Genomic DNA, 17,641 nt, shown 5'->3' on the forward strand with positions numbered 1-17,641 from the left:
AGAACTTTTCCCAAAGCCAGTGCTAGAAGTAAAAACCCACATCTTTCTGTGTAATAAAAATGCATTTAAAATAAAGATGTGCAGTTCAGTTTTCCTTAAAAATGAATATACTTGAAGCTTGAAGATCCGAGTTGAATCGAGTCCCGGCTCGGATCACTTTTGGGGTTCCGAGTAGAGCAGATTCCCGACTTGGGTCTGCTGTAAGTTTGGAACTCAGATTTAAAAACTGAATCTCCAGTTTGGGATTGAATGTAAACAGGTCCATATTACATGATTTTAGCTGTTTTTATTCATTTTAAAGAAAAACAAAACCAAAATATGGGGTCCGCCCACACAACTGTCTTAATATTCCCGAACACTAAAGTACTCTGTGTAGTCCAACTGTTAAATACAAATGTCTTCTACTATATGTTTTTCATGCTGGAATGTTTGCAGATATTTTTTTTCTTTCTATCTTCATCATCGTTGCTCCCTCACAGGTAAACAAACTTCTTTATCTCCTTTGTAGGCATGGTGAACTTAATACCTGCCACGTCTGAAAAAACATCCTCCTTCATTATTTATTGTGTCATTTTTAGAAAGACTTTCTTGTCTTTAAAATTGGCTATGAATAATATTTGTATTTCTTCTACTGTCATAACAATATAAAAGCCCACCTGAAATGACTTCTTCAGATGAGGATTCAGGGCAAATGCGCCTTCTGCCTGATCTCATATCAGCCCTAGCTTTTGCTATTGGTGTGTATGTCAAAATGTATTTACAATATGGCAATTCACATTAAAGGGTAATCGCTATTTTATGTTCCATCCATATTCAGCAAAAACACACAGATAAATATCATTTTGTAGAGAATACCGTCTGTATCTACTAGAGATGAGATACATTTTCAAATCTGTTCTGTGAAAAATTCACCTCATTCTGTAGTTGACAGTGAAATTGTGTTTCGCTGGAGGCATTTAGCTGTAAGAGTTCCTAGTCCCTCCTGAAGTATGTTCATAACTTTAGATGGTGATAAATGCAGGTTTGCAAATCGGTGTGGAATGGAATTGCATGGAACAAAAGCAAATCAGTGATTGTTTTTCGGGAGCTTTACACTGCTGCGAAGTGGCATGCTCCTTGAGTCAAGCAAACTATTACCACGATTTTGCTCATTTCTAATCTGGTATATTTGTGCTTATTAACCTGTTTCTTGGCATAGCCATATATCCCAATAACAGTGTTTCTTGAGGCATGAAAATAATTATTTATTCAGCAAGATTAATATTGAAAAATAGAATATATTGTTTTTAAAAGAAGTATTATTTTACTATTTTATATTTCTTCCAGAATCCATTACATTAAGTGAGCAAAAAAATGTATTTGCATATGCAGAATGTGTGTTAGTAACAGAACACTCGTACACTGGAAAAAGGATAATACTCTTTTATCTGAGGTACATTCTTGATATGTGTCTGGGAATTCAAAATGGGTAAAATAACAAAGTACCTGCTACTTACTGTAGGTGTTTATATTTTGAATGGTATGTTTTAACTATACTAGGAAAATAAGTATGGTTGCTTTGGGATAATTTCATGCGTACATTTTTCTAAATATACAGGTTGAGTCTCCCATATCCAAAATGCTTGGGACCAAGGGTATATTGGATAACGGAATATTCCGCATTTTTTTAAAATATTTGCATAACATAATGAGATATCTTGGGAATGGGAACTACATATACACACAGAATGCATTTATGTGTTATATACACCCTATACACACAGCCCGAAGGTAATTTTATACAATAGGTTTAATAATTTGTGCCTTAGACAAAGTTTGCATACATTGAACCATCAAAAATCAAAGATTTCATTATCTCAGTCATGCGAAAATTATTCCATATTTCGCAATATTCCATATTTCGGAATATTTGGATATGGGAGACTCAACCTGTATAATATATGATTTCATGTTTTTAAAATACATGAAAACTATAAAGAAAATGAGAGAAGTAATTGTGACTTAAGGCATTTACAAAACATACATTGGTAAAGAAGGCATTTCAAAATAAAGTATGCTAATATTTTTATGTCTATTAATGTAACAATAAAATCACTATTTAAGGATAAAATCACTAAAACATTTTGAACACAATACTCAAAAAATGTGCTTTGGGTTCATTTGGATTTTGCTTTTCCACATTCAGGTACAAAAAATGCACTGGCAGAACACAATGCACAGGAATAGTTAGACACAAATTAAAAATCATCCATATTAATTATTTCTGCTGATCAATATGGTGTCTCAATTTTGATCATCACTTCTTACTACAATTTAATATATTTTATAACTTGAATGATACCTCTGCACTCTATTAATTAAACTGACATTTACACATGCAAACTGTATATAAATATTTCAACAGCATGTTCTGCCTTTCATTACCTCAGAACATCTCATTAACACCTTCTCCATAAAACAATGTCTGTACAGCACAGAGTAAGTACAGATAATTTTTAGCACTCAGATACCACTTTTATTTATGCTATGAATATCTTATAAGAAAGATAAAATAGGACTGAAGCACTTAAACAATCTTTAACTGTAAGGAATAGTATTACATATCAGGACAAAAACAGGATAAGAATGTTAATAATATTTGCCTACTTTTTGGACACTTATTTCAGGAGTAGAAGACAAAATGGCAAGAGTGTGACAAAGTGGCATTTGGGTGGGCGGGCCATGATAGAGCAAATCATATCATTAGGATTTACTCAGCGTTGCCTAATGATGTGCATTCTACAAAAAGTTGGGTTTCCGGGAGATAAGGAAAGTACGATTTTAACACATACAATTCAACTGAAGAACATATTAGCATTATGCAACTCCTTAGGGATGGCTCCACCTGTTGTGTTCTAGATTATACATCAACTTGTGGCTGAGTGAGGTAACTGGGCATTTGCACGTTGGCTAGGTGTTTTGATGGCATGACATGGGTGTGTAGGTGGAATTGCGGGCTATGCTGAGCTCAAAGTATCTAATTTCAGCTGGATTTCTTGCATTAAGGATAGGACTTGAGCAAATGTGCACTAGTAGTAATGGCAGCTACTTCTACAAGCATAAATATAAAATACACAAAAAATGTTAGCGCTTCACTGAAGGGATATGTATACAACTTGATAGAGGGAACATAAACATATAGTGGCTCAAAGATTATCCTCCTTTTCCTTGAAGCATGTCTCTATCCTGGTCCAGGGGCAAACGCAGGATTTTTATGGGGGGTTTCTGTTTCATATATATATATATATATATATATATATATATATATATATATATATGTCCAAAAAAAGGCGTCACTCGGAGACTTGAAATGCAGGTGAAAATTCAGTTTTAATGGTCGACATTTCGGAGGACAAGCCCCCTTTCTCAAGACACTGACATACAAACATACAATGAAAACAAAGACAAATAAATACCTTACAGACATCATAGACACACCTCCCCATGAACGAGGACGCCGCGCGCACTTCCGGCTAAACGGACGGACACACACGTGAACAAGTCACGTGTATCTACATACGTCACCAGAAGGCGCCCAAGCGTCCCCAACAGCAGCCTATGCCGCTATTGCGCTGCAACCATGGCAACCGGTAACCACAAGGATACCAGGGCACGCAGACAGCAACACCAGCCTATTAAAAAACATAGAAATATAAAAACATAGCGCGAACAACATGAACACCATATAGATAATACTGTGCACTATTATGACAAATTATATAAAAAAAAGAAAGAAAAATACTGATACAGCCATACGGGCAACAAAGTAATGGTATAATCCCTGCTAGCATAACAGCCAATTTTTATTACATTAGTTAAAGCTGTTAGTAAAATGTACATAATAAATGATGTAAAAATGCAGGAAATTCTCACCCCTCTTAAACAAGATATGTCTTATATCCTATAACAAGTATCGCCCCAGGATGGTCACAGGCAAGATCCATAGTAACTTACTATATAATTAAAGAAAGCAACTCAGTCCCAATGATTCATTTAGTCCCCTAGGGACAACCGTGTCAAGCTTAGATCTGTTGCCTCCTCGTAATGACAACGGGATGTGGTCAATAATACGGTATCGAATAGTGGCCACCCCATGCTTCACCTGGGCGAAATGACGAGCCACAGGTTGCTCACTAGAGCCGATTGAAATAACCGCCCTAATGGCGGATCGATGTTGAGCCATGCGCTCCTTAAACTGCCTCTCTGTCTTGCCCACGTAATGTAACCCACATGGGCAAGACAGGAGGTACACGACAAATCTGGAACTGCAAGTTAACGTATGGTAAATCTTAAATCTCTTGCCAGAATATGGGTGCAAAAAACTATTGCCCGCAACCATATACCTACAAGTTAGGCATCCCGTGCATTTATAGCAACCATGTTTTCGTTGCAAAAAATGTACCGAGGTATCCCTAGAGAAACCAGTAATGTCAGTTTTTACTAGAAAATCCTTCAAATTACGGCCCCTGCTATAACACGGGCGAATTCTAGCATTGGTCAAAAAAGGCAACTCAGGATCCGATTGGACCAGAGGCCACAATTGTTTGACTTTTTTATTACTGAACCTACTGCTCGTGCTGTATCTATTGACCCATGTGATCACATTCTGATCAGATTTTTTAGAGCTAGAGTGCAACAATTCATTGCGACTGATTTTTAAAGCCTTGTTTTTGGCCTGAAGTAACTCATTTTATGAGGGTTTATTAGAGTTAAAATACATGCATCAGACAAAAATAGGTACAAAATAAAAAAATATTATAGCAAGAGCAATGAACAGAATATACCAGCCAGTACTGATCTAAAAAACAGCACTATGGAAACAAATAGGTGATAAAAAATGGGGCCCCTATTATTCTCACCTTGCCTCACAGGCTGCTAGTATCTGGCTAGGTCTGTTCTAAAAAAAATGGGGCACACTTTGTCCCACTGACGCAATTCGACTGTTGACCGTCTTTTTCAAGTTGTGTGTGTGTACTCCCTTCAGCAGTGGGTATTTATGGCATAATATGCCCCACCCCCTACTTAAGGGGATTGGCCTTAGATGACCTAAAATGTTTCTAAAAGCAGCTAAATCCGTACTAAAATAAAAGGTGCATATTCACGGGTCCTTATACATTTAAAACTTAAAAACAGATATTTATAAATGTTTAATACTCCATTCGGTTAATATAAAGAGTACTTCTGGTCCGTGTGTTTGCCCGTGGTTACCTAAATAACCAGCATTCTAACCAATCCTCTAGTTTCACCTACCATCACTAGGGCCAGTATCTTGCGGCCTCTAGCGATCATAACATGATGCCGCTAGACATCCAGCTTGAGTAACTGGATTTGTGGCAGTAATGTATCCTCCGCATCCTTTTACTTTGCCAAGCCGGGAATACAGCTATACATTACCTCCGATTACATTCCAAAGCTAAGCCGGAAGTGTGGCTGCACATCACCTCCGGCTAACGCCTGATAAGCAAGCCGGAAGTAATGCTTATCTTATTATAAGATCTTAATAGATTACGCAGTGTCCATTTTACTTATGGGCAATTTAAAATTATAAGAGTGGCAGTATCCATCTTTAGTGATGGGAAAGTTAATCATTCAGATACAATTATCACTTCAAACTCCATATTGGTCATATTAAATATAAGCACTTCTAAAAACTACAGGTGTCAAACTTCATATCATAAAAAATCAAATTAGTATAAATATGTAAATAAAAAGAACCTACAGCTTGTATAACATAATAAAATAAAAATGTAAAAACACGAATATATAAATTATGATAACAATCATGCTGTTTAAAATAATATCATAAAAACCATTTAACCTCAAAATCAGCATTAAGACCATGTGGAACTCGAGTTTTAACTTTAAGAATCAAATTCATCTCATTTTGAGCTAAAAGAATGCCTGTATCTCTTTTCCTCCAATTCCCTTTGATTCTTTTGATACCAATCACTAATGAAATACAATCCACAGAGCAAGTATGGAGATCTTTAAAGTGGTTCGACAGATTATGTTTCTCAAAACCCTTTTTAATATTTATAGAATGTTCACCCCACCTTTCTCTAAGGGTGCGTGAAGTTCTCCCTATGTATTGGAGATTACACTTACATTTAATAAGATATATGCAGTTCTTACTGTTGCATGTCATAAAATTGCTGATTTTAAAAACTTGACCATTGGCTGTAGATTTAAACTATACCACTTTATTTGGTGTATCTTTAAGATTTCTGCACATCATACAGTCTACACATCTGTGGAAACCTACTGTGTTTATACATCCATTCCATTTTTCTGGTATAGCACTCTTTACAAGACGATTCTTCACATTGGGTTTTGAGGGATAATGGTTCCTAGAATGGGATCCTTTGTTAAAATGTGCCAGTGCTTTTTTTTACAATTTTGTCTATATTTTTATATTGGCCATTAAACTGTATAATAAATGGAAGAATTTTCTTAGTGGGAGTGATGTTTTTCTCTTTATATTTGAGGAGATAAGATCTCTCGACCATTTTCATAGCTTTCACTGTTTCTTCAATAATATTTTTGGTATAGCCCTTTCTAAAAATCTCATCTTCATTTCTTCAACCTGTGTGTCATAAACTTCAATTTCCAAACAATTTCTTCAAATCCTTTGGATTTGGCTTCTCGGTATACTTTTAAGCCATGTTGGATGATGATTACTGGATACTGGGATGTATGAATTATTATCTGTATGTTTGACAAAGTTTTTCATATGTATTTTATTATTATTTATGTAAATGAATAAATCCAAATAATTTATTTTTTCCGTACTTTTATCAAATATGAGCGATATGTTATATGTATTTTGGTTGAGTCCTTCACAAAATGTGTTTAGATAATTTTTATTTACATGCCATATAAATATTATATCATCGATATAATGTTTCCACAATTTAATATTTGGTAAATACATATTATTTTCCCAAATTAGATTATCCTCCCAGAAGGACATAAACATATTTGCATATGCAGGAGCAAAGTGTGTGCCCATAGCGGTCCCTTGGACCTGTTGATAATAGCGGCCTTTAAACCTAAAGTAATTGTTTTCTAATATGAAGTTAATGGCTTTTTCTAGAAATGTGATTTTATTTGGGGCCATATCACTTTTTTGAAGATTGTATTTAACTGCTTTCAAACCTAATTGATGATTAATAATTGAATATAAAGACCCCACATCTGCAGTGACCAAAATATTGCCTTCTTCCCAATCTATATCCTTTATATGATTGATAATATTTATCGTATCCTTCAAATAGGATTTAATATCCTTCAAATAGGACTTAGTTTTCACTATCTCAGGTTGAAGATGATAATCCACGTATTTAGACAGATTGGCTGTGATAGAATTGGTGCCTACCACTATCGGCCTACCAGGGGGATTGATTAGGGTTTTATGTATTTTCGGAAGTATATAAAATACTGGAAGGGTTGGATTGTTATTAATAATAAAACCTTTTTTTCTGTAATGGTACTTTTTTCCACATGTTTCAAAATAATCTGGTTCAATATTTTTCTAATTTTTGTGCTAGGATCACCCCTTAAAAGTTAGTAGGTGGTCCTATAATTTAACTGTCTGAGGGCCTCCTTTTCATAATATTCTTTATCTAGGATGACCACTCCTCTCCCTTTGTCTGCTTGTTTAATCACAATATTTTCATCGTCCTCCAGAGTCTTAAAAGCCTCTCATTCTGCTCGTTCTGATTTGATTAAATGTGGTTGTTTCTTCCATTCGGGTTTAATCTGTTCTAAATCCTCTCCCACAAATTTGTTAAATGTCTCTATAAAACATCTTCTTGCAAACGTGGGGTTAAATAATGATTTAGGTTTAAAGATGTTAAGTATATACGAACTTGCTTCTTTTTGTGTTAAAAAATACCTTTTTAGTGTTAGATATTTTGTGAATTTTTGTAAATCTACATAGGTATTACATTTATTTTGTTGTCCAGGGCATATTTTAAACCTTTCTGAAATACCAATAATTCAGCTGTATTCAGGGTCCTATTGCTCAAATTAAAAACTCTGTTGTCTACCTCAGTATCTTTATTAATGAGTGGTTTAGGAAAAATAGAGATATCAGGATTTGCTTTACTTTTATTGTTTTCTTTTTACTTTAAACCTTTTCCTCTTTTACCTCTTCTTTTCCATTTATGGTCGATTACCTTCTTAGGGATATCCTTCTCCTGCTCTCTTCTAAAAAAATTTCTCTAATAAGACATCAAATTTATTTTTACTAATGTGGTATAATGATCCAAATCTCCTCCTTTCCATTCATCCATTATTAGATAGGTTTTTTGTCCCATTTTTTTGTCATAAGTGGAATATTTATTATGCATTCTTCTGTTTGTCCTCTCCCTTAGATTTTCATCCTTCCTTTTGTAATAATCATCCTCCCTTCTTTGTTTACGAATATATCTATATTTACCAGTATTGTTATATTTATTTAAATGTAGGGGTTTTCCATACATCCTCCGTCTTTTCCTTTATATATATTTGTTTTGTGTGCAAGTCTTCTCCTTTTCCAGGGTTCCTTTTTCTTCTCTTGGAAAGCGAATTGTTCTTCTTTTTGTATACTTGACTCCTTTCATGGTATCTTTCATCATCCTCTTTTTCTTCATATATGTTTTCCAAAATTTGTTTGTCCCTAAAGTATTTATTTTGCTTTCGAATTATTATTTCCTTTTCCTTAGTTTTAATTTTTTGTTCTAATGAATCTTCCAATGTTTTGTACTCTTCTAGATTCCGGAAAGGTTCCTTAATTGTTAATCTATTTATTTCTTCTTCTAAGCTTCCTAAAGGTTTTTGCATTCTCTTATAATTAATTCCATTAGAGAGAATGCACAGGTGTCTAGAATGTGATTCCATGCAAATTTGAACTCCACAAACTCCGCCTGGTTGGATGGTTCTTTTTTAATCACTAAACCATTAGGAGTAAGGTCCTCAGCCCTTTAATTCTCAAGGGTGGCTATCTCCCACCACACTCTGCTTTCTTTAAGGAGGGCTTTTTCTAATCTAAACAATATTTGTTCTAGACTTTCCTCTCTATATATAATATTTGTCTCTAAAACGTCAAAAATGTTATCTGGTATGAGTTTTCTTTTTTCGCTTTATCCTAACATCCTGCCGCTAAAAAAGACAATGATAACACAAATGCACTCATTGATCACCAAGAGATGTGTCAAAATCAGCACTGGAAAGGATGGAGGTGGTATGGCCACATAGATGAGTGAAACGCTGCATATGTCAAAGATCCACAATTAGTTTTGTGCACCTAATGCAGTCAAACATGTGGCCAACTTGTGTGCAACTCTGACTGTATATATTGTATAGTCCCATTGTATTAATTGGGGATGTAGTCAGCATCCTGGCAGATGGGATGCCGATGGTCTAAATACTGGGATCCCAACAGCGACGGGATCCCGGCTCCAGAATCCTGACCACCGGCATCCCAAAAGGTAAGTATTGGGTATCGGGGGTTAGGGGAGGGTTAGATTTAGGGTTAGGGGTTAGTGTTGGGCACTAGGGGAAGGGATAAGGTTAGGCACTAAGGGAGGGAGTTAGGTTTAGTTAGCGGGAAGGGGTAGGTTAGGTCTAGGCACTAGGGGGAAGGTTAGGTCATAGCACTGAGGAGGGAGGGTTTGGATTAAGGGTAAGGCTTAAGTGTAGGGAACTTACTTTCCAGTGTCAGGATTGTGACTGTTGGGATGCTGCTGTTGGTATTCTGACAGCCGGGATTCCATACCCAACCTATTTATTGTACCATATATAACACTGGTATCTAGACCTCTGATATTTCTCTGTGAGTAGCTTTTATCATAACAGAGAACAGGTTTTTAGAGATTGATCACTCACTAATTATGGAATTTACCTACTACCCACGGTAACAAAGCCTTCACCGCCACTTTACAGGAGGCCACCACGGGGTTGTTTGGATATTTTGTTGTGGCCCTTTTTTAGACAGCTCAACTTTTTATTGATCAATCTAGAGGTATTAAACAAGTAACAATACATGAGGGATAAAAAAAAGTTATGAATATAGAAACTCTTCACATAAAACTGAGTAGGGATAAAATATTAAGCTACTGTCTAAAATTCTAAATTATTTGAACAGTAATCTCTTCTGTGAATTACAAAAATGACGAAGTGTGTACAGAGCATACACCTATAATTCCAACCTCATCAGAGTGGTACAGTTCAGCATGTACACTGCCTAGCTGAGAATGTATATAGGGCCTGATTCAGTGATGTATGCTAATTACATCACAGCTGCAATATCATGCTGTGCAAACATATGCAAATGTTGCAGATGCAGAGGAATGTATTGAGACACCCACCTGCGGCTTTGCACATCCAAGCATCTGCACAAAGATGCAGCATCGGTCACAGATCCTTCGATAATCTGACTTTTTAGTAGCTCTATGGTTGCACAGAATGGTACTGAGATGCAAGAGCCACTTTCCGTGTGTACAAGATTGCAGAGACAGTCTGTGACATGCCCCAAATACAGTTGCAGCATTCTTTGCTGCCACTCCCCCTAAACGCTTCCTGACTGTCGGTCATACTGTAATTAAATATAAACTGTGAGCAATAATGTACCTTGACTTATGCACCATGCGACTTGCACACATGCGTGGATTGCGATAATCTCTCAACTGCGGAATTATTGGAAGAGCGTACATCTCTGAATCAGGCCCATTTATAGGTACAGATTTAAGGTACTATCTACTGACAATTTTAATGAACTGTGATAATCTTAACATAAACAAGTACTCTTCCTGCATTATACTGTACTTATTATGTACATTTACGTCTATTGTTATTTCCCTGAGGTACTGTAAGAAAAACAATATTTCAGTAAAACTAAATTGGTGAGGAATATTACATATTGATCATTTAAAAATCCATGCATACAACCTATTTTGAAACACCTCTATATGTAACCTCTATAGCCGGGATGTAGTTAATAGACCGGCGGACTACATTGCTGCTGGTCTATGTTCCGACAACTAAAGCCTGACAGGGGACTTAAGATAGGCATTGGCATTTCAATGCCTATCTTAATCCGTACACCGGAATACAGAAGGACGACGGACCGATCGAGGTAAGTCCAGCCGTCAGCACTGAAGGGTTAGGTTTATGGACTTGCAGGGGGATTTAGGGTTAGGCACCCCCTGGGGAGGGTTAGGGTTAGGCTAGGGAGAGGGGGGTTATGGTTAGGCACCCCCCTGGGAGGGTTAAGTTTAGAGTTCAGGAATAGATGGTTCGGTTTAGGTACCCCCGAGGGGTACTTAGGGTTTGGCACCACCCTGGGAGTCTTAGGGTTGGGCAACACTAAATGATGGTTAGGGTTGAGGGGGGAGAGGGTAGCGTTAGGATACTTACCAGCCCTAGTCAGGATCTGTAGTCGTGATTTTCATACCCATTCCTTATAGACACCTGACACAAGTTCATGAGTATAAATAAAGGTGGCATTCCTGTATATTGCACACTTGTGCACTAAACGACAAGCGCATGAACCTCTGTGTACACAGATTCAAGTTGGCAATTGGTTTGTCTGTCTAAACTGTTTAGATGATAAATATATTATATTGTTTCAGAAGACATTTTATTTCCCCCATGTTCATTTATCAATTAGGCAAGCTAAATAACTGGCAATAATGAAATAAATCCTCTCGATAACACACACAGGACTCACAGCCTGTACACAATAAGTAGCACTTCTATTTTGGACTACAGTATTTTTTCTTGATAGTGGTTTTCTGATTTTTAAAAAAAAAAACTGGTGAAAATGTTTTTGTTCAATATATGATTGTTTAAATATTAATAAAAGAACAGAGACTTTAAATTATGTTTTGATCACGTAATAATACCATTTATTTGCAAATGTAAAAAATAACAAATTTATTTCATACACAGGAAAAGTAGTACTTTTTTTTACCTTTGTTTCAACCTCGCTGTATGAAAATGGATATTCAAACCTACATTCACATTTTTTACTTATAATGTAGGATTATGACCATAACTGGGAACTTTGTAAATAACTGAACTCTTCGATGCTGTGCCACGTGGAGCCTTAAGGAGCAATATCATATTATTATTATTATTATTATTATTATTATTATGAGAAAATGCAAATTGCTATTTATTTTGTGTTCATAAAATCTCAATTAAAAGTATTAAAAAAAAACACTGGTTAGTTAAACAGATTTTTCCTTTTTGGCTGATAAAAATGTTGAAACCACTGCCACTAAATGTAAAATTACATGTAAGTGACACTATCAGCATAAAGTTAATAAAAATATGGAGTGAAAGACTCTAGGTTGAGCCACCCTGTAACTTTGGCCACAAACCATGAGCCAATATTTTGTAACTAAGACCACTGAGTCTCCTCGTAAGACCTTAGGAGTTCCCAGGTATGGTTATAACAGGAACATGCTAATAATGCTCGCAAAAGGCAATTTTACAAAGGGTGATAAACATTTCTGCCAGAGAGCTAGAAATCGGATAAAATTGAGGTAGACTCAAGAAACAAGCGCTTAATCAAATGTCTGAAATGTCAACTACAATTAAATCATTTTAAATCTGACATCACAACATTAAAGCAGTTTTCATATATGTATTCTTCATTAGCAGTGATTAATTATTATTGCTTAGAGGTAATGTCTACATCACTTTATAAAAATCCCAAAATGTACATTGTTGCTTATACTAAGGTCTATGTCTATGTACATTGCTGCTAATGCTAAAGTCTCTATCAATGTTACCACTTTCTACTTTGCTTAACAGAATAATTTGCCTACTAGAGATTAAGTATATTGCATTAGTAATCTAATACTAATCGTCCATTATTTTCCATATTTGTACAATTATGTCTTAAACATGCAAACCTATTACAATTATTAGTATTATAATGTAGAATGTTGATTCCTCCTGTTGTGAACACAGTTAACCAGTTATCACCAGGTACGAGAGAGATATTCTACTGCTGATTGGACAATATAGTCACATAACAATTACGCATTTGACATGCAGACTTCCTGGCTGAATGTGCACACACAATAACAATGATACAGTAACACCTATAATCTGTGATACGTGCTTAGAACTTCACACTGCAGGGCTGAACTTCTTCCAATGCAAAAGTATGTGTGTATTTTTCTTAACACTGCAGCACACAGTATGCACTTAGAATAAGGAACGGCCATGGTACCGGAAAGTAAGTATAAACAACAAGGCATAACCAACTATTAGGGAAGAGGTAGCTTAACAGCGGGTGCTTCTGCTAACAGCATTTTCCATTCAGCCCTGCAGAATACATTTTAATTGTCCAACATAATAAGGCAGTTATTGTCACTTTACATGTAATAATGTTGCTATGGTGACCACAGATTTTGCCACAAACCATTGTAGATATCTTTGCTTGCTGAAAGATGATGATATGCTTCAGAACAAAATGCCCATTTGTATGCCCTAACATAATTTCATTTAATTGGTGTTAATAGAAATAAAATAATGACAAAGGGTTATTAAACTTCAGAGCTATACAGATCACATGTATGCTGTGGTATCTAATCCATTGTACAAATTGAGTTACTGTAACTGTATAGACTATAAATAACCTACCACAGTTTAACATTGATTTGTATGTTGTCTTTTGTCAATTAAATTACAAATATCAATCAAGCAAATCTATAGAGACTATAAACTGATTATTACCTGCACAGCTACCTTCCTTTTCTTCAAAGCCAGCACTACAAGTACATTTTCCAATAGGGACCAGCCACTCCCCCTCTGCACTGCAATGCATCCTGGGTGGATTATCCAAGTCTATTTCAGAGTTATTCACGCAAGTCCCCCTAACTTCCACTAGAGTTGAAAAGGCTGCCTCTGCCACTGTGTCTGGAAACACTGCCAGGTTCTGCACTGTGGAGAGGCATTTTTTATAATAGACACGTACAGAGACTAGGGCAACACAAGCTCCAACATCCTGAAATCCCAAGTGAAAGCCTCTTTTGTCAAGATGTCCAATCTCTCTAACTTCTGTGTTCAGTTTCATTTTGCGTTCTCCTAGATCCCCTTGAGTGAAGCTTTCATCTGCTGCAATGGTATCAATTTTGATATATTTGCTTTCCTTGATGTTTTTCCCAAGATCGTAATCAGATTCAATGTAGTAAAGATTAAATGTCTCCTTGCATGTCCCCACAACTCCAGGAATGCTGTTACAGTCCCTTAGAGTGAACTTGAGCTCAATAAAGATCCTCTGCCCATTCCGTCTCAGGATCCAGCCTGTCTGCAGCCAGTTGTTCTGATTTGGCTCCATTACATTGCACACTTGATAAGTACGAATTGGCTTGTAATTCTCATCAACACCGCTAATTTCTTCCCACTACAATGAAAGAAATAGATAATGTGTGAATGTTTTTGGTTTTCCTTTTATTCCCAATTTTAATATTTTTTTTTATAAATTCATAAGAAAAACATTGTTTACTATAGATTTCAGATGTTGAAAAAAACATTTAAATTCTAATTACTGTATTAACTGGTTACACTAGTCCTAAAACAACATGCTGCAATATTTTGAATTATAGACTGTACAAAAACTGTTGATTACATTGTTGATCATTGTTTTTCTGCCTCTAGTAGAAGTTCTCAAATGGGCAGCATTTGCTGATCAGCATTTAATAATATATTTCATACTGTGCCTGCCATTTGTAGTCAATGCTATATTTTTCTAAGGGAACTTATTTAAGTTCTCTGTAATTTACTGAGGTAGAGAGCAAAGCTAAAAATAACAACCTGGCATTATAGGCAATTTTGTCGGCTTACCACCTTTTCTATGATAAAATACTGTGTTTCATTCATACAGATCCAGTCCCAATTCAGTTTCCTATAAAATGTTCTCTCAGGAGAATTCCTTCTTCTGAACTTTATGTATACCCTGGAGGCATTTCAAAGTATTTTTTCATAACCTTCTGTCTGCCTAGACTATAAAAAGAAGCTTATTCTGAGAGGAAGAGATTCAAGGGCAGCTCAGGTTCATCCAGGTTAATGGTGACAAGTACAGGCAGAAGTACATGCATTGACTGAGCTCAATGTATCCAGGAAATTTAACCAAACACATTGCTGAATTTTGAAAGGAGATTATATATATATATATATATATATATATATATATACAAAATCTCCCTTCAAAATTCAACAATGTGTTTGTACAGTGTTTGTCCTATCATATAATATGACTTTTAAGTAACATTTTGGCATACATTTTTCCTCAGAAAAACATAAAAAAAATTATTTTTACTGTATTCGTGGCACTAGAGACAGAGGGCCTGATTCAGAGATGGACGCTAATATGATCGCAAATGCATATTTGTATGCAACGCAGTTGCGAATATATGCAAATGTCAGCAAAGATCACCTGAGCATTAAGATGCCCACTGCTGCCTTCTCACCTGCCTTCGACTACGCCTCCCTACATAAACATCGGTAACATCGAAGTACATCAGCGGCCATCTTACCCTTACGGCAGGTCTGACCTGCCGCAGCTATGGGAGCTTTTCTGACATGCAGAGCTGCGTATGCAATCGCAGTGGCTAATTTATGCACGCCCATGTAACAGCGTTTAAACGGACAGGCAATTGTGCATTTTTGTGACCACTCCCCATTACCACACCCCAAACGCCAGCAGTCTGTCACTCACTTGGCGATGGATTCCTCTGTGCATGCGTGATCACAGTGTGACTGCAGCACACAAGCAGTGCGGTGCATATGCAATGGAAAACAATTGCTCGATCTGTGAGAAAATTGCATTAGCGTCCGTCTCTGAATCAGGCCTAGAGACCACAAAATGGAATAAAGCAGGAGTTGATGTACAGAAATACAAACCACTTTTCTGTGAATAAGTGTACTTCTGCACTTAGATGAATTAGAAATATTGCACTCAATGATAACCCAAGATTCAATGAGTGTATATAAACTCCAAAAAGTAAACCCACAACAAGTCATATGTAGGACAAATAAAAATTATGAATACATAAGTTAAAAAAAATATTAAATGGAATGCACATTCATATATATATTTGCATGCAGGAATAATGCAATGAATGAATGAGTTGTATCATCACATGATGATCTGTACAGTAGTGCACTTAGGTAAGCAGTAAGTAAAACAATATTGCCAATTATGCTCTGGTACATAATAGAAGAATGCAATGTTTCTGTAAACATCAGAAGTCCAGCTGCTGAAACTTCTCCCAGGTGTTACATAGAAATGCCCAGTGGCTGAGATAAGTCACTACTTCAATCTTTGAACTACTAAAATACAAATATTAAACAGTTCTTTTTGTGGTTATGAAATATTCCCTTTACTGGAAAACTGTGTGCTACAGTAAGGCCAACCCTATTAGTGTGTCATCCTTGGCACTATTTGAACCCACGTGTATTGTAGATGGCTTGTATGGCTGGCGTTAGGTATCAAGAACTGCATGAAGTAATGGATATCTTTAATATCCTGCAATATTTTAGTAGTGTACATTTTTTATCATCATATATATGTAATTATTGTAGCAGCTTACATGATGTAAACTGGCTAGCAGGGCCGTAAGGAGGGCAGTGTGGCCGGTGCCTCCGCACAGGGCAGAATCCTCCAAGTTGACCTGCCACAAACTGCCCAGCTCCAGATGTCTGCATAAAAAGACTTGCACTGCTGCTCACAGGGCAACTCCGATAAAGATCCTCGCCCTCCACACTCCCCCTGACGGAAATGGCGGTATGCACTCATGGTGAGGGAAAGGTTCGGCAGTACAGTACAGGGCGCACTGCCACCCTGATATGGTGTTGTTCAAAGGGAGGGGGCAGCACAGGCACAGGGCGCACTGAAGTGCTGTTATGGGACGGCTTGCTAGATTGAAAATTTTAATGTTTTAATTAAAAGGTAACTGTCATTATGATGAATTATGCATTGTCATTAATGTATGAAAATAAAGCATGATTCCTCTAAGTTTGTAACATGATTACCCAACATGCTGAATGCATGTATAGTTATACTGTATGTATGGAAGAGTGCATAGTACCAATTATCTTGTCTTAATACAATTGATAATGAACATCCCTCTGAATTCTAAACTGTAAAAATTAACACTTACGCCATTCGATGGATGTGAGGTCCAGCCCAACTCTGCTTGTGACTCTTTGGAATCCAGCAGAATAACTGAAATAAAACAGATTGGAAGAGATGATGTCATACAGTACATCAATCACTAATGCAGTTATACCTGAAGAAAGGGTTTGTTCCAATCTTTCTAAATAAGAATGAAACACATGTCTTTACATAAAAACAGAAGCTCTTCAGAATAGATTGTCCTGCATTAGCATTCAGAGGAACACTGCGAATAACTATCACACAATAACACTGATGCTATATCAAAGTTTTTCAACTGCTCAAATTCTCTGGCATCCTGTAGTTACCATTGGCTACTGTATATGGATAAAAGGGCTTCTAAATGCCGCATTTAATTAGTTAGATCAACACTGTTCATAAACCCCCATGCGACATCAGCCTAATACTCCTTAGCACAGGAAGTTATTG

General features: G+C 36.3%; 1 protein-coding gene across 1 annotated transcript in view; it reads right to left on the reverse strand.

Moving 5' to 3' along the window:
- EPHA10 (EPH receptor A10) overlaps positions 1–17,641 on the reverse strand; it is a 740,746-nt gene that overhangs the window by 638,024 nt on the left and 85,081 nt on the right. Inside the window, exons 2-3 of the mRNA XM_088462290.1 lie at positions 17,199–17,263; positions 13,771–14,440 (exon numbers count right to left, since the gene is read on the reverse strand). Coding sequence (XP_088318416.1) covers positions 13,771–14,440; positions 17,199–17,263 — 735 coding nt within the window. The remainder of the gene's footprint in view (positions 1–13,770; positions 14,441–17,198; positions 17,264–17,641) is intronic.

Source organism: Taudactylus pleione, unplaced genomic scaffold, assembly GCF_031769625.1.
Source record: "Taudactylus pleione unplaced genomic scaffold, aTauple2 ptg000007l, whole genome shotgun sequence".
Taxonomy (NCBI): Eukaryota; Metazoa; Chordata; class Amphibia; order Anura; family Myobatrachidae; genus Taudactylus; species Taudactylus pleione.